The sequence below is a fragment of the Ictalurus punctatus genome, chromosome 26 (assembly GCF_001660625.3).
Source record: "Ictalurus punctatus breed USDA103 chromosome 26, Coco_2.0, whole genome shotgun sequence".
NCBI lineage: Eukaryota > Metazoa > Chordata > Actinopteri > Siluriformes > Ictaluridae > Ictalurus > Ictalurus punctatus.
Window position 1 is genome coordinate 8,171,379 of NC_030441.2, and position 21,358 is coordinate 8,192,736.

A 21,358-nucleotide genomic window follows, 5' to 3' on the forward strand; every position below is an offset into this window, starting at 1 on the left:
GTCTCTGTTTCGCGTTACTCATGTGCCAAGGTGCTTCGTAAAAACTCTACAAAAGCAAAGTCAAGAACAAAGGAGCGAGCTCTGAAGGGAGACCCCTGCGTCGTTCGCTCCTTAAAGTCTCGTGACCCTCGTTCCCCCTCCTGAAAACAGCACCCATCCTTCTGATCCTCACCTCCCCGCAGAACTTCATATAACAGCAGAGGAAGTCTCAGAAAGTAGGCCACACAGCATCAGTCTTCTGCAACAGCCGCGTCAAAGGGGAGGTGGGACGTCTGCATCACCAGGTGGAGCTCGGAGGAGCCACTTCCTGTTACCAGACTGAGCCTGGAGCTTCAAAGAAGAAGTGGTGTCTACCGCACAGCTGTGTATAGAGGTCTTTCAGCAACACCCTGTGCTCAAGCACCGAAACCCCTGATCTTGGAATTGACCTAGCGGCGTTTGTGGTTACAAACAGTGAGGGAAATCCAGTAGCCAGTGAAGAATAGCTTGGACTCTGAGATCACCTGAGGAAGTATGGGGATTCAGAAGACTGCTGCTTTGGTGCTCCTGGTCTGGATCATCTCTCCTGCAGGTGAAACTTCATCTTTTCTGTGCTTTCTTTAAAACCTGATGTGTGTTTTAATTAGTTTTCAACTTGAAGAACGTTGGGATTGTTGATGATCACGGTGAGAAAGAACGGGGTTCAGATGAGTCAGGAACACGAGATACAGGAGCAGAGAACAGAACATCCGCTGAAAAACCAGGGCCTGGGTTGCATAACTCGAGTCGGCCATCTTTGTTGTAATCAAATTGCATTCTGATGTGTGTTTGTGCAACAGCATGCATTCCTGTCATGAAGGTCTACAAATGGTTGTGAATTCACTTTTAATGTTGGTAACTAGTACAGCGTTGACAAGTGCACACTTTGAGGTTTTTTGCGTGTTTTTGTTTGATTGTGTGTGTGTGTGTGTGTGTGTGTGTGTGTGTGTGTGTGTCGGAGCATTAGGTATTTTTCAAGTTCTATGTGAGGGCCCTAAATTGCTGTGATGTCTGTGTTAAATATCCCAGGCATCCTGTAGTTATAAAGTTCTACTCGATAGCTTTGGTGGACGTTCGTTTATATATTCAGTAATCGTACATAAATAACATTTTTCTAGAAGTTTTACATCAAAAGCTTTCAGTGGAAATCTATCTGAAAACATGGAGAATTGTACCTGCTTTCAAATTTCTAGGCTTCACCATCCTCAAATTAGACTCGCATGTTATTTTTATAATTCAAGGCCTTGACTGGTTTGACCTTGTGTTTAAATATTTCTTTCCTTACCTAGAATTTGACAGTTAAAACAATACTGTGTGTTAAATTACTTACTCAGCTATAGTTTTGAATGTTTTTTATCTTTATTAACAATTATTCATCGGGTTAGTGTGCTAACAGTTTCAATAGTTTAATTGGAATAGTGCCTGAACGCTGATTTTTAAATTTTTTTCTTTATTACAATACGTTATTTACATTAACTAATCGTTTTTAACTCTGAATTTAATTACCCAGTGACCCACAGATCCCCGTGTTTAAATACGATTCTTAACACTTAACGTCCTCGTACTTCAACAAACAGTACACACCGTTCTATATCGTGCTATGATAAGTCTCAGTGTTTAAAAATGGTGGATTGTATGTCAGGTTTCATTGGATATCATTTATTGAAGAGGTCTTGAATGCTACTTATAACGAAGTATAATCGCTCGCTCTCACATGACATTAACACTAAAAGCACTTCCTGAACAGAAGAAGATAAAAAATCCAGTGTGAGACGTGTTCGATATTCAAAAATGTAATTCGTGGGAATGAAGACGTAGAATTTGTGAAGGGATCGTCTCGTTTGAAGTGTCGACTGCTTCAAGATTATTATAATGTAAATTTCTTAAATATCAGGATACAGTTGAATATTTTAGAAGTATTTTTATTTTATTTATTTTTTTTTAGAATTGGGCAAAACAGACAGTAAAAATATCCCCAGCTGTCTAACCCCACTTAAAAGTGTATTGTGTTTATATGTTTTTGGGGGATTTTTTAAAAATGTATTTATTTATTTGTTTGTTTGTAGAGTTTTGTTCAGCTTTACGTGAATCTGACTAGAAAGTCGGAATCAGAAATTTCTTCAGAAACATTTACCTTAACACGTTATTAATGTTTACATGTTGGAACAAAAAGTTTGTTCCAGTGGGTTCATACACTGACGGGAACGGAATAGTGTTTCTGTGAAACGTTTACATTTTCATGTGGTAGCTTTTATCCAAAGTGACGTACAAGTGAAACAGAAGCTGTTAAATGAGAACAGATTTACTCTGCTATAAAACAGAGTGCCCAGTGATATACCGGACACAGCTACAAGAACGATGTAGAGGGAACAGACTCGCAAATAAATACACGTTTGGACGCTTGGTAAAGTCCAAGGAGCGAGAAAATAGTCACAAAGCGGCTAGTCATCTTATTAGTCGAGAGCGAATACTTGTATTCTTGTTCGGTTAGATTTCTTTTCAAAAGCAGACTTTTTACTCCTTTCATTTCAGCTACTTTTATTAAAAAAAAAAAAAAAAAAAACTTGTGTTATTAGCTCTATTTAAAATATCCAATCAGATCCTTAGCACTCTGTATGGATATGATTGATATCCAATCATCTTTGTACAAGAATTCACTATTACTCTGTTACTTGTCTGAGTATCTTAAAAAAAAGAACTCGCGCAAATTAAACGGCGAACTCGGATGACGCATTGTTCCAGCATTGTTTAATCTCGTACGTCGTAATAAAATGTCCAAACACTAACCCCCGTCCCTAATCTTAACGTTATTCTTCTATTCGTAACGTTTCATGGGGGGGAAACACTGCGTTAGACAATACTGTGAGAGGAAACATAAAGTCCTAACTTCTACGTTTGAATTTATTACATTTAATCTACATTTAAACTCTTGGAGTACAGTTCACTCTGGTATAATTACGACACAGTACCTATATATTCAATAAATAGGCATTTTTGCTACTTTTTCCACGACTGAATGAACCAGGACTACGTAACTCCATAATCACGTTCACGTGCTTTCCCCAGTGCTGATTCCTCAGCTGTTTGTTTCAGCACAATAACAAGTGACTGATCTGGAGACCTTTTTATTTTTCTCCAATCAAAACAGATTCCCAATAATGATGATGCAGTGTTGTGTGTCAAGGAGTATTTCAGAATTGCAAGCGCAGCAGAAAATGTGCTGAGGAGCACATTAAAAACAATATATATCGCTCTCTCTCTCTTTTTTTTTTTTTTGTAAAAATGCTGATCTCAGATCAGTCTTGCCGTTTCTTAAGAGTTAAGGTTTGTTTTCATGGAAAAAAAGCTGTTCCCGGATCAGCCTTCACTTGAGAACATCTGCATAGCCTCGGCTGTAATTGCTCAGAGAGGAACCTCTGTGTAGGAGGGCACTTTCCGTCTATAAGCGTGAATAAAGCAGGCCTTTGAACTGACACTATTACTCAACTAAAAGGAATGAATCTTACTTAGGGGTAAACACGCTGAGTTTCAAGAAGGTCTGCACCTCTCCCAGTTTGACGTGTGACTTCGAGAATCTCTGAAATGTTATATTTCCATGCAGTGTTTCTGTTTTCTGGAAGACTCTCCTACAGTGTCGATGAACATTTGCATTTGGGGGAAACTGGGTTCAGGCTTTCATTTTGGTCACCCAGCTTCATGTGAACCTGAACAGACTAGAGTTCAAAAACATGTATTATATTCTATCTAACCAACAGTCTGCGACTAAATAAAACCACGACCAAAGGAGTCGTGCTGATGCAGTGTACATAGCGGTGGGAATTTATATTCTCTTCACACGCGTATGTCCTGAGAATGAAATGTTTTGCCTTCTTACAAAGAGAATTAGATTATTGTTATTGTTTTTCTGTCACTTAGAGGCTTTCTTTTTGATTTGAGACTAGAGAAGCCAATACGTCAAAGGTTTTGGTGATTTGTTCCAGTAGTTTTTTTATTATTTTTTTTAATAATAGTGTTTGTTTTGCTGGAGGTAGTATTTTCTGGCAGACAAAGCAAAAATGACAGCATCATGGGCTCAAGGCAGGAGAATTCACTCCGCATGGGATGCCAGTCCACGTTATTTTTACATACTAGCTTTACTAGTTCCGGGAGCATCAGAAAATAGGATCCAGTGGCAGGTTCGCCCAGTAATTCCTTCATAAAAGGTGACGACGTAGGAATAGCAATTTGATTCAATTTTATTTATAGTGCGCTTTATTTTCAGCTGTATGCGCGGTTATTATATGTAGTTGATCTAGTGGAAATGTGATTAGTACTTTTACGTATTTACACCTGTGTTAAAGGTTACTTTATTTTTCTCCGGCAAGGATATGTGACGGCTCTGTACTAGAAAAATGAACAGATTTTGCTTTAAATGTTCAAATACACATGGACGGGTGATTTTCAGCAAGATTTTCTATATAAAGCAGTGGGGGACGTGTCGTTCTCAGCTGTAATTTCCATTAAATTATACTACAGAACTCACCTCCACTCGCTGTTCACCTAAGCTAAATGTCGGAGCTCAGATCTTCCTCACTGTTTAGCCCCTGGCTGCAAATGTGTTGCGGTAATCTGAAGAAAACACAAAAGGGGGACAGAAAAATGGAACTAAAAACTGAAACTTTTAAAAATAGCCGAAGGGTCGTATTTAAACTCTGTTGACCAATACTACATTTAATCTTGGACCGTAAAGCAGATATCGATCTGGTTGCTATAAATAAGCCGACAGTAAATATAACCAATTATACAAACCAGATAAACGTCATGAAAACAAATCAGTAGATAAAAGTAAGTATGACTTTTATATGTAACACCTGGAGGCGTTTTCTTTTTTTTTTCTTTTAAGGATGTGAATATAGGTTTTAGCCGTTTCTGCCTGCTTCTTCCACCTGCCAAGTGTGATTGTGATATTTTTGAGAAGGAGTCAAAGTTCTAATACGATTTGCATAACAGATTTTTACAAAGCAGCTTTAAAGAATAAAAGTAGTTGTGTATAATCCCTAATTCCGACAAATCCTAAGAAGGTTAGACTTTTTAACGTTCTAGAAACAACGCTTTAAGAACATACTTTATTAACGGTTTGCTTCAGTGTTATCGGAACATTGCTCAGCCAGTGTTCCCACAGCAGTGTTAACTTTCGTACAATTAAAAATGTTGCAGAAGGATTAAAGGAAAGTTGATTTGTGTTGCATAAAATCCCCAGAAATCTGACATTCACAGGAACAAAAGTTTTCTAAAATGCTAACGTCGCAAATTTAAACGGATTTTTTATTTCTTTTTTAAGCTGAGATATGAGGAAGTATCGCGTGTATACTGTTTAAACCATGTTGTGAAATTCTCCCAGAGTATTCTGTTACTATATATTCATAATATAAAAACGTGCAAAATGTAGAAGTTGCAGGTTTTCTTTAGCGCAAGTGGTGAAACATCCTTGGTTGCAAAATCTGCTCTGTAAAAAACATATGGCTGTTAACGTACAAAAAAAAAACTATCAAAGCACTGCACTACATATGTGCTTTTCTATTAATAAGCTTTGCTGATCTACTGATGTTTTGGAAAATGTCATTTTCAAACTGTAGGTGTAGAGTCAGGTTACAGTCAATGATATCACTTGAATTTTTTTTTTTTATTTGAACCAAAAACACCTCCAGGGTATGACGTAATTTAGCAGAATGATAAACAAGACCTCTCTCTATATCAGATAACTGAAAGGGAAAAAAATGTTCTACAACATCTTGGAAAGATTTCCAAAATACTTCATATTATGTATTATTTCAAAATTGCGTGCCTTCGGTCAAGGCAGGATTCTGGAGTCTCCAATTTTACTCAACATGAAGTCACGTTCTTTAGAAATAAACTTTGTGTGTCATGTGTCACGGTAACTGAATTGTACATGACATTTATCTGTGTGGTTTGGCTACTTACATGAACATCAGCAAGAAAGTGTCTGCGCTTCCTGTGTCTGATATACGAGCTAGCTGATAGAGTTTCACTTAAAGAGGGCCGTCTATAAATCGATGGCGGTTTCTTCATACGTACACCACCTCCCACCCCTTCGCTTCTGCACCTCCTCGAGATAAGAAGAACAGAAGCTGGTTAACGGTGTAGCTCACCGAATCACTTTACACGGGCCATTTTGTTCAACTGGGAAAAATCTCTAGATTTATCAGCGACATCCTTGTGGCCAATGAGAACGGTCTTCTCTGCTCATAGTACTGAAGAAGAAAAAGAAAAAAAAAGTCAAATTAACATCGATGGGACGGGCTGGTGGTAGGACTGTTTTAACGTCCATCTGATTCAATATATTTATGAGACTGGATTAAAGTGAACCATAGAACAGCAGGGATGAAATTTCTTATTAAACCTCTAATTAAACCTCAACAGGCCCACTCAAGACCACTGACATGACGCATTTTAACACCGACAAGCTGTGAACTAACCGAAACGGTTGTACACACAGTCAGCATGGTTAATATACCATCAGAATAACATGATATACGGATGGACGTATTAAAGCACACGGGCCATCACTCGCGCTTGAAAAACACGTCTTTTAAATAACAAAATCTAGCTATAGGAGAGATAAAGGTCTAAAAACAAGAGCGTATGACGCTGCAGTGCTGTTGAATTGCTCAGAAGAGGTTGATGAATTTTATACAGCAGGAGATCGGTAGTAGTTCTTACTACAAGGGTTATTTTATTGCGCTTGTTCCACTGCATTATTGTTGTTTCTATAGTAACGCCTTACACCTGGACGTACATAGTGGATACGCCCCACAAACGGATTTCAAAACTGTGCGTCGTCGGATTATGATAGTGTGACGGGACATCTAGGATCTTCTGACAGGGTGGTCAGTGTCGGTGCTTTATAACAGTCAGTGGTAAAGCTGATAACCTCAGAGAGTAAATCCACTTCCTGTCAGGCCGCATCACACCATCCCGTCGCTGATTATTTCAGTGTAACGGCAAGCCTAATGTGTTATCGGCTTGTTTATCAGCTACATCGCTGTGGTACTTGTCTTCCTAAAGATCTGTCTAAATTATTAGTTAAATCATAAACCAGCCATGATGCTTTTACACACAACCCGAGAAATAATCTTAAACGTTTAGCGGATTTATTAGAACGTACAGTACCATGCAAAAATACAACTGAGCTAAACTAAAAACACGGCAGTATTTTCGACGCGTTTTACGGGTCATTTCTCTGTCTCAAGCTGTCTGTAGGAGGCGAAGCTTAACCACACCATGACACCTCTGCGGTGCGCTGAAAGGGAAGTTAAGACTTGACCACAGACTACCTGACAAACCTGAACTCACAACGCTGAGCTGATTCTAGATACAATGATCAGAAGGTGATTGTTTCCGGGGTGTTGCAGAGCTAAAAAAATACATCAAAGTGGTTACTTATGCTGCCTTATTTTCCTACAAGTGTGCTTTTTAAAAAATATATATGATTAAAATAATCTTTTTCACTGCAATGTGGACAAAACCTGAGAAATCCGAGACTGAATCAGCTCGGGACACAACACAGCAGATAGACTGGAGACCAGAGTGTGTGTGATTGTGGCTATCACGTATGGACTGAGCTGGCATCACTTATTTAATTAGTAATGTTAAATAAATGATATTTTTATACTGGAAATCTTATATCAGTGGGGTTCAATAGTCTTAGTGCGTCTGTTTGGCATTGGGAAGGTTTTCATTACAAGGTATATTATCGGCAATAACGTGGGCGAAAAGTAAAATCGTAGAAATATTTACATGAAGTTCAGAGTTTCTTAATATTTGGTACGTCCCCTTTTTGCGTTAACGACCGCGTGCACTCGAGCCGGCACGGACGCCACGGGTTTATGCGAAACCTTATGATCCATTTGAGATCGAATTCATCAGACTGTCGTCGGAACACATGAACACGTCCGGTAGAAGAGATTAGACCTGAGGAAAATCTGACCTTTTGGACGTAGCAGTAAACATGCTCAATGTCACACGTTTACTTACATTTAAACAGGGACATAAACAGTGCAACGTTTTGAATATTGAATAGATTAGAATATTGATTTTTTTTTTTTTTGGTTTGTTTTCGAATTTTCAAAAATTCTTTCTGTTTATTTCAAGTTTTAAATAAATAAATCCCAGATTTTCTATGTGGTCTCAGACTTTTCGGCCCCACTGTATGTGTTATTAAGTTTATAGATTAGTTGTAAAATGGAAAGCCTGGAGGTCATTGTGTCAGAACGAACAGTATATGACAAATATGAATTATTTTTCATGTCAATAATATAGCTAAACTTTAAGAAAACAAAACCTCCTGCCTAATATTGTGTAGGTCCCCCTTGTACCACCAAAACAGCTCTGTCCCGTTGAGGCACGGACTCCACAAGACCTCTGGAGGTGTGCGGTGGGATCTGGCACCAAGATGTTAGCTGCAGATCCTTTAAGACCTGTAAGTTGTGAGGTGGGGTCTCCATGGATCATATTTGTTTGTCCAGCACATCCCACAGACGCTTGATCGGATTGAGATCTGGGGAATTTGGACCCCGAGTCAACACCTTGCACACGTGTCATGTTCCTCAAACCCATTCCTGAACAGTTTTTGCAGTGTGTCAGGGAGCATTATCCTGCTGAACGAGGCCACTGACATTAGGGAATATCAATGCCATGAAGAGGTGTACTTGGTCTGCAGCAATGTTTAGGTAGGTGGTACGTGTCAAAGTAACATCCACATGAATGCCAGGACCCAAAGTTTCCCAGCAGAACATTACCCAGAGCATCACACTTCCTTCACCGGCTTGCCTTCTTCTCATAGTGCATCCTGGTGCCATTTCTTCCTCAGGTAAGCGCACACACCCCCGGCCGTCCACATGACGTAAAAGAAAATGTGATCATCAGACCAGGTCACCTTCTTCCATTGCTCCATGGTCCAGTTCTGAGGCTCACATGCTCATTGTAGGTGCTTTCGGTGGTGGACAGGGGTCAGCATGGGCACTCGGACCAATCTGTGATGCAGCCACATAAACAGCAAGCTGTGATGCTCTGTGTGTTCGGACTCTTTTCTATCACAGCCAGCATTAACTTTTTCAGTAGTTTGTGCTACAGTAGCTCTTCTGTGGGATCGGACCAGACGGGCTAACCTTCGCTCCCCACGCACATCAGTGAGCCTTGAGTGCCCATGACCCTGTCGCCGGTTCACCGGTCGTCCTTCTTGGATAACTTCTGGTAGGTACTAACCGCTGCATACTGGTAACACTCCACAAGACCTGCTGTTTTGGACGTGCTCTAACTCAGTCGTCTAGCCGTCACAATTCGGCCCTTGTCAAAGTCTCTCAGATCCTTACACTCGCCCATTTTTCCTGCTTCCAACACATCAACTTTGAGAACTGACCGTTCACTTGCTGCCTAATATACACACATATATCCCACCTCATGTCTGGTGCCACTGTAACAAGATAGTCCATGTTACTAACTTCACCTGTCAGTGGTTTTATTGTTCTACCTGATGGGTTTTGGACACCTGACCATCACCCCCATATGTGCGTTCCCAAACTGTTACCAAAGTGGAAGTGGAAGCACACAATTGTCTAGATTATCTCTGTATGCTGTAGCATCACAATTTCCCTTCACTGGAACCAAGGGGCTCAAACCTATTCCAGCATTTATGCCCCTGTTCACAAAGCGAGCTCCATGAAGACACGGTTTGCCAAGGTTTGGAGTGGAAGAACTCAAGTGTCCTGTACAGAGCCCTGACCTCAACCCCTCTGAACACCTTTGGGATGAACTGAAATGACTGAACTGACCGCACTCCAGACCTCCTCACCCAACACTAATGCTCATGTGGCTGAATGAACACGAATCCCCACAGCCACGCTCTAAAAACCTAGTGTTAAGCCTTCTCAGAAGAGTGGAGGTTATTATAACAGCAAAGTGGGATCCAGCACCATATTAATGGCCATGGTTTTGGAATGGGATGTTCAATGGTCAGGTGTTCACATACTTTTGGTCATTTCGTGTGTTTTTATTTACTTTATAAACGTGCCTAGGCTTTCTGCAAAGATCATGTCGGGTAAGGATCCAGATTACCAAACGAACTTCTAAAAACGTTCGATCTGCCTAAAGATGTCCGACTCTTTGCAGGTGAAGTGTCATTTCCTCACACATGTATGTCAGAGTTTGGAAAAAGGTCGAAAATAGCTACAGGTTGTATCGAAACAGACGTAAGCCTACAGCCGTTTCCGTTTGTGATCAAAACCCGGCTGTCAAAACGTCCGCGATGAACCTGCGCCATCACGCGATTTAGAGCAGAGAGACGCACTTACACCTTCTGCTCTGATGACTGCAGAAAATAACGTTTTTAAAAGATATGGCCACCAGAACAGAATTAATCAGCACTTCCCAAACTGTATATCTTCATTCATTATATATTCACTATTCATCAATTCACTTCTTCTTCACGACATTAAAAGTACTTTAAAACGCTAGACGTTTTCTCGTACACTGACTGTCCACTTTATTAGGAACACCTGTACACCTCTACATACACGCAAGTGTGCAATCGTGTGGCAGAAGTGCAACGCATAAAATCATGCAGCTTCAGGTAATGTTCACATCAAACATCAGAATGGAGGAAAATGTGATCTCTGATTTTGATCGTGGCATGGACGAGTATTTCAGACACTGAAGAGGGAAGTTCATTGCAGAATTCAGGCCATGTGACACTCAAGGCTTAAGATTTCTCATTGGTATTGTGTTGACTATGTGGCAACTATTTTTATTTTTTATTGCATCATAAAATGCGACTTGTAAATCTCGTAACTGCCGAGTGAAGGCTTTCTCACTCGTCCTTATTGTAGTGACCTACAGGTGTGATTGCAGATTATTATTAATATTATTACAGGGATATCATACCGTGATCGTACACTGGGGTTTTGTTTCTAACAATTAATAATCATAAACCTAACGGAATATTTTTTTAGACCGTCGTAATTACGTAGAACTTCAATCCGAAACGAACCATATTGGTTCATTTGCAAATGGAGTCTTCTGCATTTTATCTGCGTTTTACTTTGGTAAGGTTTTCTAAAACCCAGACCACGCTGCTTTAATAACCTAGTTTTGATGACCTCACAGACAGTTACAGTATTTCAGGGTATTTTCGTGTGTGTGTGTGTGTGTGTGTGTGTGAGACATAAGGTCACACCCATAATTTCTAAACTAATCGACCACACCAGGAAGACTATGCTTCACGCCACCATCACGTTGGGATGAATTATAAAACATAGTTTTGGAATAAATACAAGGAAACGTGACAGGAATGTGTATTTGGTCAGAATATTTGCATAAAGTACATAACGTTTCACATTTTCTTTAGATCCCCCGCCCCCCGAAATTTGTTTCAAAGTTAGCAAATTATTTGAATGGAAAACATCCATTTTCTATACCGCTTATCCTACTGAGTCACGGGGAACCTGGGGGACAAGGCGGGGTACACCCTGGACGGGGTGCCAACCTGTCTCGGGGCACAATCACACACACACACTTATACACTACGGATACTTTGGACATGCCAGTCAGCCTACCATGCATGTCTTTGGACTGGGGGAGGAAACCGGAGTACCCGGAGAAAACCCCCGCAGCATGTGGAGAACGCGCGCACACACACACACACACACACACACACACACACACACACACACACACACACACACACACACACACACACAGGGCTACGGCAGGAATCGAACCCAATCCTGGAAGTGTGATGCGAACGTGCTATGTAATCGTATGTCCATACGTAATTTCATAGTAGCAAAGAATACAAGGAATAAATGAATGATGATGAGTAAAAGACGAGCACTTGAGGAGGGCGGTATAGTCACTTCATTAATAATATATTATGGCGAATGCAAAAATCTTTATCTGTAGAAGCGCGGTTTAAAAAAAAAAAAAAAAAAAAAACCGGCACACACACACACTTTACCAACTACTATCTGGTGTTTTATCACTTCAAAAATCAGTCAGTATGTTTCTGAGTAGGTGTATGTTGTAAATATGTCCCACATCAACCTCCTACACTCACATTCACACTCTCTCAAACACACACACACACACACACACACACAGAGACAGTCAGTTACACCACCTTAGCTCCTGGGCTCGGAGACAGCTGCAGCTGAGGAAACCACTGAACTAGAAACTCGAAACTGTGCCTGTCACACAGACCACAGAAGGCTCGGTGAATCTCACATACTGTGCTTGCACCTTGCCTGAATATGTGTGTGTGTGCCTGTGCGTGTGCGTGTGCGTGCGTATCTATCTGTGGTGTGTTTTATGGGTCTGAGTCTGCATGTGTGTCAAGTGTTAAGGTTCACTGGAATAGCCATTAGGTTACTTGATAATCTAAGTGGCAGATTATAATATTATAAAATTTGAATATATATATATATATACACTGGGTACACCTGTGTGTGCTTCACGAGCACTATGGCACCGACATGCGGGGTGATTTCAAGATAAATGGTAAAATAGACATATATTTTCTTTTTTCACCCAGAAACCACAAAGTATGGAAACTTTAGAACTGATATCTTTTTTTAAAATTTTTTTTTAAAGTTTTATTTATATTTTGTTCACCGTTGTGATCAGTTCCATTCCACGCCGGACGCTTATTTATTTATTTATTTATTTATTTATTTAAATGCAAATGTGTGTGTAAAAGTTTAGACACCCTTTTGCTACACTTGTAATAAATTCAGACAATTTGCAATAAACAATTCTTCATAGTTGTCTTCATATCTTCACTAAATATAAGTCTATAATATTCTGGTTGCGATTACAGATGTTTTCATGCAGCTGAGAGGGGAAATCAGGGCGAAAGACCTGCATTAGGTTGTAGCCGAGAGCCGAGTTTACCTACAGGACGTGAGGTTTAGTTTTGAAGGGGTTTTTTTTTTTCCCTCCGTTGTTATAACGCAGAACCTGAGCTGCCACTGACAAAGCCACACATATTCGGTATATAAATGTAAGACTGAATATTTCCTCTCACTCAAACAGAGGCGTCCATGCTGAACGATCCCAAATTCTGCTACGCCCTGGACGTGATCCTGTTGGTCTACGGCATCGTGATCACCACACTGTATCTGCGGGAGAGAGTAAGAATGTGTTTCACTCGCTCGGCTTCACTCGTTACACAAGCTACATAGAACAGATCCGGAAAACCAAGACGCTTTCTTAGATAAGGAGATAAGGACAAGATCTCAGGCTCATAAATATACAACAGCAACACTTCACAACAGCAGGCTAACACCCCGGGGTGTGCGGTAATAGGGAATTAATCCACAGTGGGGTTGCAGAAGTACTGTTAATCCCGTCCCCCTCCCCCAAAGGTTCGTTTTTATCCTTCTTATACCACAACAAATTCTCAACGATTACAAATTTTATCCCCCTTTTACATTTAATGCTTAAATGGCCATGAAAACAACGCCCTGTTATCACTTATATTTAAACTGCTTTATTACCTCAGAAGGCTCTTGTTTTTTTTCTCCTACATTATTGATAAGGAGTCTTTATTTAGCACGTATACATTATAGCACAGTGAAATTATTTTCTTCGCATATCCCAGGAAGCTGGGGTCAGAGCACAGGGTCAGCTAAGATACAGGTCAAGAGCCTGGAAGCACCAGGGCGTGAATCCTCGACCATCCAAACAGTAACCCAGACAGCCAGACAGCCTTAACCTCCAAGCCACCACTGCCCCAGGCGCAAAAGCTCAGCTTGTCACGTTAAAACCCGACACGCGAAGACGTGTGATGAAGACGTGTCAGGAAACTTCCAATCACAGCTATTGTTACAAACCGCTGACGCTAGAGACTCCTCCCAAAAAGTGCAAACTAGAGGTCACGTCACAAAACACCCCGAAACTTCACCAGTTCTAAAACATAAAACGTTTTAAAGTCTGTTTATTTCATTCTGTTTATTCGATTCATTTAAAAAAAAAAAAGGGATTCATTAATAGTTCACTTTTTTTAAATGATTTTTTTCTTACCCAGTTCTTCAAGCCTAAAGTTAAAGACATGACGCAGAAAGACTCGACCTACGCTGTGAGTATTATTTAATGCCGTTGATATGATCATCTTTATACTATCGAGGTCAATTGATCATGTGTTTATCATGTGACGTACCCTGAAACAGTCTTTAAGCGGCGGTCAGTCCGCTTACGACGGTTTGAGAATGAGAGATGCGGAAACCGGACGTGCCCGAGGGGTGAGTCAAACACTCGCTTTTTTACCTTCGACCCAGTTTTCCAAATACGCCGTGCTGAGACGCGCGACTGTGAAATGAAATTATTAGCCTTAATGAAATGCTGTTCTGCTGGTGCGCTGTGTGCAGGGTCGCAGGCAGGGGGATGACGACACATATACGGTAAGGCCTCTCTCAGCAACAGCACATTACCCGTAATTCTTTCAAGTGGGAGATGATTGTGATACCAGAATAACAACGAGGGTGGAAAAAGAAAAAAGAAAAAGAAAGAAAAGAGAGAGACATTTCTTGATATTAGACGCCAGTAAAGTGCGTTCGTGTTAAATCCAGGGCTAAAGATCTGTTTGAGATGTGATGTTTACTATGAACGGAGGTGGTTGCAGTGTGCAGGTGTAAAACGTTTAAAAGCACACAGTTACTCGTACAAAATAAACCTCCGGGTAAAAGGTGAAGTACAGCTTCAGTGCCTTCATGGACATTATATAGTAGGGGGGGAAAAAAAAAAAAAAACACGAGCATGAAAGTAAACGTACAATAAAGATTTAGTTGCTGATGGTGAATTAGTGCCTCCTCTCACAAAGGTCATGTTCAGCCGATACGTTCACAATATTCTGCAATATGAACATTTATTCATTAATTACTATTTGTTGCTCAGCCTTTACTATGAACTGTGCAATATTCCATTCGTCACTTATATATGCATATAAACGAGGTGTTACTCATCTGTACATACACTGTTGTACGGTGTTCAGTGTACGTATTACCGTTATTATAACTGAGTTTTTTTCATACTATTATTCTTATTTTTCTATTCCTATATATAGACAATTCTTTCTATTCTATTCCTATTTAATGTGTATTCGTTCTTATCTGTATTTTGTGTAACTGAGCTGCTGTAACGTGGGAATTTCCCCAGTGTGGGATCAATAAAGTTTTCTCTTATCTTATCCATTAGCTAAGGATAACGAACAACGGCTTTATATGAATAAAATTCTGGGGCAAGCATGATGATAATTTCGAACACAATATACTCTAGCTGAACTGGCTCTCACGATACTAACTGCGTTATAAATCCAAAGTATACACAGCAACAGATTACAGTGAAAACACTCCTCCTAGGTGTCTGATGCTACTTTCTACATTACTTAATAGTAATAATAATAATAATAATAATAATAATAATAATGTCAATGTATTTATATAGCACAATTTAAAACATCATCGAGTTGGCCAAAGTGCCATTCATAAATGATAAACTAGGAAAAAGAACAAACACACTACAACAATACGATACACCGAGATCAAATTACTCTCGTTACATGAAAAGCCCGAGAAAAGAAATACGCTTTTTACCTTAGATTTATAATCGTGCCATGTTGAAGCATTTCTGATGTGAATAGGTAGACTGTGCCCCAGTTTCAGTTTCGGGGCAGCTACTGAAAAGATATAATCGCCTCTCAGTTTAAGTCTTGACCGAGGAACAGTCAACAGCCTCTGTTCTGTAGATTTAAGAGACCTTGGCGGATCGCGCGTAGGTAAAAGACTAGATATATAGGCTGGTGGCAATCTGTTTAAAAACAAATAAAAAGGATCTTAAAATCAATCCTAGAACAGATGGAAAGCCAGTGAAGAGAAGTTAAAACTGGGGTAATATGTCTGCGCTTTCACACACCCAATAATTAACAAATAAATAATAATAAAACAAACACATGCAGGTTTTTTTTTCTTTTTAAGTCTAAGAGTCAAAACAGACATAAAAACAGACTAAATTAACTTTGCTAGCGAGTGTGTTTTTTAACGGACTCTGTTTTATTCGCAGCGTCTGAGGGATAAGACTGAAGACACTTACAAAGAGATCCAAGTGAAGAAAGATGTAAGTGTAGTTGGTTTGATGTTTTCACTTTTGGTCTGTATTCGAGTTCTTAGCAGATAGACACTTGTGTATATATATATTCAGCACGTATGATTTAAAATTAGCCGCAAGTGTTTGTCGACACGAGGCAGAAAAATCAAGACGTGATGTCGATTGCAGAAAAAACAAAAGTGGTTTAGTCTCACAGCCATTTTGTGTTTTTTATTCCCTCTCTTTTTCCCCCACAGCGCCGGCCCAATGATCAGGTTTACCAGGTGGGCAAATGGCACACAGCTTGTTTTTCCATGGAATACATACTAACACACATTTTTACTGTAGTTTAAAATGACTAGTAAATACTAATCACATATAATAAAACCTAATCACAATAACTGATCATTTTTGGGTATAACAGGAGAATGTAGATAGTTGCATCTGTAACATTATGTTACGCTACTGACAATATTTGAAGCTATAAGATATACCGATCAGCCGTAACATTAAGACCACTGACAGGTGAAGTGAATAAGATTGATTATCTCATTACGATGGCACCTGACAGGGTGGGATATATACAGTGGATATGAAGAGTCAGTTCTCGAAGTTGATGTGTTGGAAGCAGGAAAAATGGGCAAGTGAACAGGATCCGAGTGGATTTGACGAGACCCAAATTGTGATGGCTAGACGACTGGGTCAGAGCATGTCCAAAACAGCAGGTCTTGTGGGGTGTTCCTGGTAAGCAGCGGTTAGTACCTACCAAAAGTGTTCCAAGGAAGGACAACTGATGACCTGGAGACAGGGTCATGGGCACTCGAGGCTCACTGATGTGCAAAGGGAGTGAAGGTTAGCCCGTCTGGTCCGATCCCACAGAAGGGCGGTCAGAGTGCCCATGCTGATCCGTGTCCATCACGAAAAGAGTCACGTGAGCATCAAAACTAGACCATGGAGCAAAGGAAGAAGGTGGCCATTTTCTTTTACGTCATGTGGACGGCCGGGTGCGTATGTGTCGCTTACCTGAGGAAGGAATGGCACCAGGATGCACTATGGGAAGAAGGCAAGCCGGTGAAGGAAGTGTGATGCTCTGGGTAATGTTCTGCTGGGAAACTTTGGGTCCTGGCCTTCATGTGGATGTCACTTTGACACGTACCTAAACATTGCTGCAGATCCATTACACCCCTTCATGGCAGCAGTATTCCCGAATGAGGATCTGTGGGATGTGCTGGACAGACAAGTCTGATCCATGGAGACCCCACCTCACAACTTACAGGTCTTAAAGGATCTGCTGCTAACGTCTTGGTGCCAGATCCCACAGCACACCTTCAGAGGTCTTGTGGAGTCCATGCCTCGACGGATTAGATCCGTTTTGCTGGCACAATATTAGGCAGGTGGTTTTAATGTTACGGCCGATCGGTGTATACTACTGAACGCTGTGATGTTTACAAGTCAGTTTATTAAATAATAATTAAAAAAAAAAACCTCTCTAATTAAAAATGACTGAACTTTATCATGAACGTTACAACACATCCTACAAAATATCCAGAACTGATGACTGAGTGTCATCATATCAGATCAAGATGCAACTTCTAGTTCATCTAACTTTATCTCTGTGTGTATCAGGGTCTGAGTACTGCAACTAAGGACACCTACGACTCCCTGCACATGCAACCTCTGCCTCCTCGTCGCTAAAAGCAACGCCGAATCAATATTAATCCATACGTTAATAACTGTATTCCACACAACAACGTGACTTGATTCAACTCCAGTATAGACCCTTTTGGCTTTTTGTTTTTTGTGCGCGCGTGTGTCTTGAAAACATTCGCTCAAATGTGTTTCTCACTTTAGGGGAAAAAGTCGACAGCTTTCGTTACTGTGTACATTGTTCTTAATTTGAATAGCTCATCTTTTGTTATAAATTGATCATATTAATCATCATGACATCAGAAATTTGACATCTTTCATTTTCCTGTTTCAAACTGTTTCTTGTTCAGTCTGTCAATGAGCTACTAACTGACTGTTTATCTTCAGCTCAACTTGTTTTGCACTCAATGTTCATTTTTGTTTCATTACGTTTTTCTTTTCTCTCTCCTTATTAGTCATTAGGGTCTGAATAACAGCTTTAGTCATTATTGGGGGAAAAGTGCTAAAAAAAAAACAAAAAAACAAACACACCAAACTAGTTTTCTACTGTAACTTCACCCTATTTGGAGACTCAGTCATGATTGTTCTATTGTTAATACCAGATTAATCAGTGATGATTCAAACTAGCTGAACTGACTCTCACATACAAACTGCAGACTCAATCCGAAATGTACAGAGCAACTGATACATTACAGTGATGGGGCTTGGCTTTCATTCTCGCTCTCGTGTCTGTTAAAGTTAAGATTTGATAGGAAACGCCTTAGTGATGCTAAAATACCACTTTATGACTTCACTTTCTACATTACTGCATTTCTCTGGAGTACTATAGTTGTAGACTTTAGTAAGTAAAGGTTAAGATATGTTTTTTTTTTTTTTTTTTTTAAAAAGACTAAAGTAACTGTCATTTGTGACATCCCTGTACATCCACATCAGATTCTTTTTTCTGCATCACTGCCACAGAAACTTCATCTACTTCTTATACATTTATTGTATCTTATAAAAATGCGACTAAGGTCAAATTAGAGCGGTAGATTTGGATATTCACTGAGCAGTGGACAATCAATGGAGAAGATGGATTCCAGGTTGAAAATCTGCTTAAAAAAAAAAAATAAAAAATAATAATAATAATAATAATAATAATAATAATAATAATAATACAGGAAGATGAAGTTTTTTCAGATAGATGAAAACCTTTTTCAGCTTAAATGTACATAGAAGCCTAGTGAAGTAAGCAGTATATGATTTGTTTTCTAATATACACTACCGGTCAAAAGTTTAGACACACTCGTTCTTTACCCCCCCCCAAAACCCCCCCCCCACACACACACACATTTTAGAATAATAGTAAAGTCCTTAAAACTCTGGGGTAACACAAATGGAACTATGAGAATTGTGTTGTGATAAAAAAAAAAAAAAAAAAAAATCCAAAATAATTTAATATTTGAGCATCTTCAAAGTCGACGCCCTTTTTGCCTAGAATTTCCAGAAATGTGTTCTTGGCGTTTTCTCACCCGATTTCTTGAGGAGTTTCCCCCCCGAGATGCTTTTTAAACAGTATTAAAGGAGTTCACGCCGACGCCGGACTCTCATCGGCTGCTTTTTGGAATATTTCTCTCGCCCGTCTAAAAAATATATTTTTCTTGTAAATAAAATGTCTTCTAATGAAAGAAATGAGTACGTCGGCATGCTTATATTTTTGTCTACGACACCGATTTCACACATTTAACCCCACACATTCAGATCAAAAGCTTTTTAAGATCACGAGAAACATTTCAGTCGCGTGTCCCCATACTTTTGACCAGTAGTGTGTACTGTATATATATATATATAAAGCACCTAAACAGGGACTTATTAATAAACCTGTTGAGCAGCAGTTTATTTCTGAACATTTCAAGTGGCACTACGTAAAGTGACGTGTTTTATGTGGTGTATGGTTTTCCATATGACTTCGATGTCGAGGCGAACGCAACGAGAACGGAAGAAAAAGATAAACAAAGTTTCCAACCACCCAAAGCTGAAGTCAGTCAGCTTTTGTAGATTTCAGATTTAAGTGATACTGAGAATATGTATTTTCTGTGAAATTGTGTTTTTTTCTTTTCTTTATATATATATATAAAAAAAGAATTCCTGTGTCTGTATCTTGCTTTAGCAGTGTTTACTTTTTCAACCCATACACTGAGACATGACATTGTGTTAACACATTAAAAAAAAAAACCTTTTAATGATATATATACACAACTACAATATTTCCCATATTGACAGAAACAAAAAACTACACAATAGACACACACAGTAGACTACAACATTAATGCCTAATGACCTAAGTGTATGGTAAAATTACCCCCCCCATCCACACAAGTTAAACAGTAAATGATTTATTTTGTGAACACACCCCTTTTTTCTTTCCTTTTTATTATTATTATTTTTTTAAATCAGCCCATTCTGTACAGTAAAAGTGAACATAAATCGTATCCTAGTATAGTGAAATGTTTCAACCCTCCACAGAAATCGTTGCTGTAGAAAAAGTATAGGAAAAGATTTATATTAATTAAAAAAAAAAAAAAAAACCCTGCTGATCAAAGAGTTTTAAAAAACAGGACTTGTAAGCAAAGCATTAAAGAAAAGAGGAATCTTTGGTTTTGTATCCACAACACATTAAAAACACTATTGAAAATATTCACTTTGGAAAAAAGCTCATGAGAATCAGTGTTAAGAATAATGCCAAGTGTCAGTATGAGATCACTCCTATGTATTATGAAGGGATAGAACACAGTGTATTGTTGATGCTAAGGAGAAACCAGAGCTGGCTGTGCTACATCACACACTAACTATGAGGAAGTCTTTGGTATTTTTATGGTGGGACTTTCCCCCCTCTCCCCTCAAGATGACATGTGAACACATTACCTGGACAGGACTGAAGTGAACCTGAAGCATGAGTAAACACAAGAAATTGCGAATAAGGCAAACTCCTCCTTTGTGAGAAATATCGCGTCCTAGTTTTAGTTTAACAAATCGCCCAAAATCGGACCCGAACAGGACAGCGTTCCTGTTATAAACTGATGTTTACAGTAGATTGGTACGACGACGACGATGTATGCCGTAATAAAGAAGTTGTACTGTCGACGTAATACTCTACAGAAGTCGTCGTTTCGTCCTGCGGTACTTGCTTAGAAATGCCCCATAAGCTAGCTTACTTAAATAATGAGTTTCTCTAATAAATTACTTCCAAACCTCCTCTTCCTCTGCAGTATCGTGTCGATGTTACGTTGTCAGCAGATGCCATGTGATCACTAAAAGCAGGATATGCGTCGAGTCTTTATACAGTTAAACCTCTAGTCTACAGCACAGCAAGCGCATTAAGCCGTGTATAGTAACTAACGTGACACCTGACGGAAGAAGAAAGAGATCCATGTGCTAGCCCCTGGATAACATCATCCACAGTGGAAATCAAAAGGAACACATTTGCTTTGGCAAGTCAGACAAGAAAAACTATTATAGATAGTAGTACTTACAGTGCAGTAGTATTTAAAAATGTATCTATTACCAAAATTAGCAATATGAA

General features: G+C 39.4%; 1 protein-coding gene across 1 annotated transcript; it reads left to right on the forward strand.

Annotated features, from left to right (window-relative positions):
- The first annotated feature begins 513 nt into the window (after window positions 1-513).
- cd247 (CD247 molecule) lies at window positions 514-18,090 on the forward strand. Its single transcript, NM_001200262.1, is given in 8 exon segments — window positions 514-571; window positions 13,102-13,199; window positions 14,096-14,146; window positions 14,238-14,309; window positions 14,436-14,468; window positions 16,126-16,179; window positions 16,407-16,433; window positions 17,776-18,090. Coding segments are annotated over 8 exon segments (462 nt in total). The 3' UTR covers window positions 17,845-18,090.
- Window positions 18,091-21,358: the final 3,268 nt, after the last annotated feature.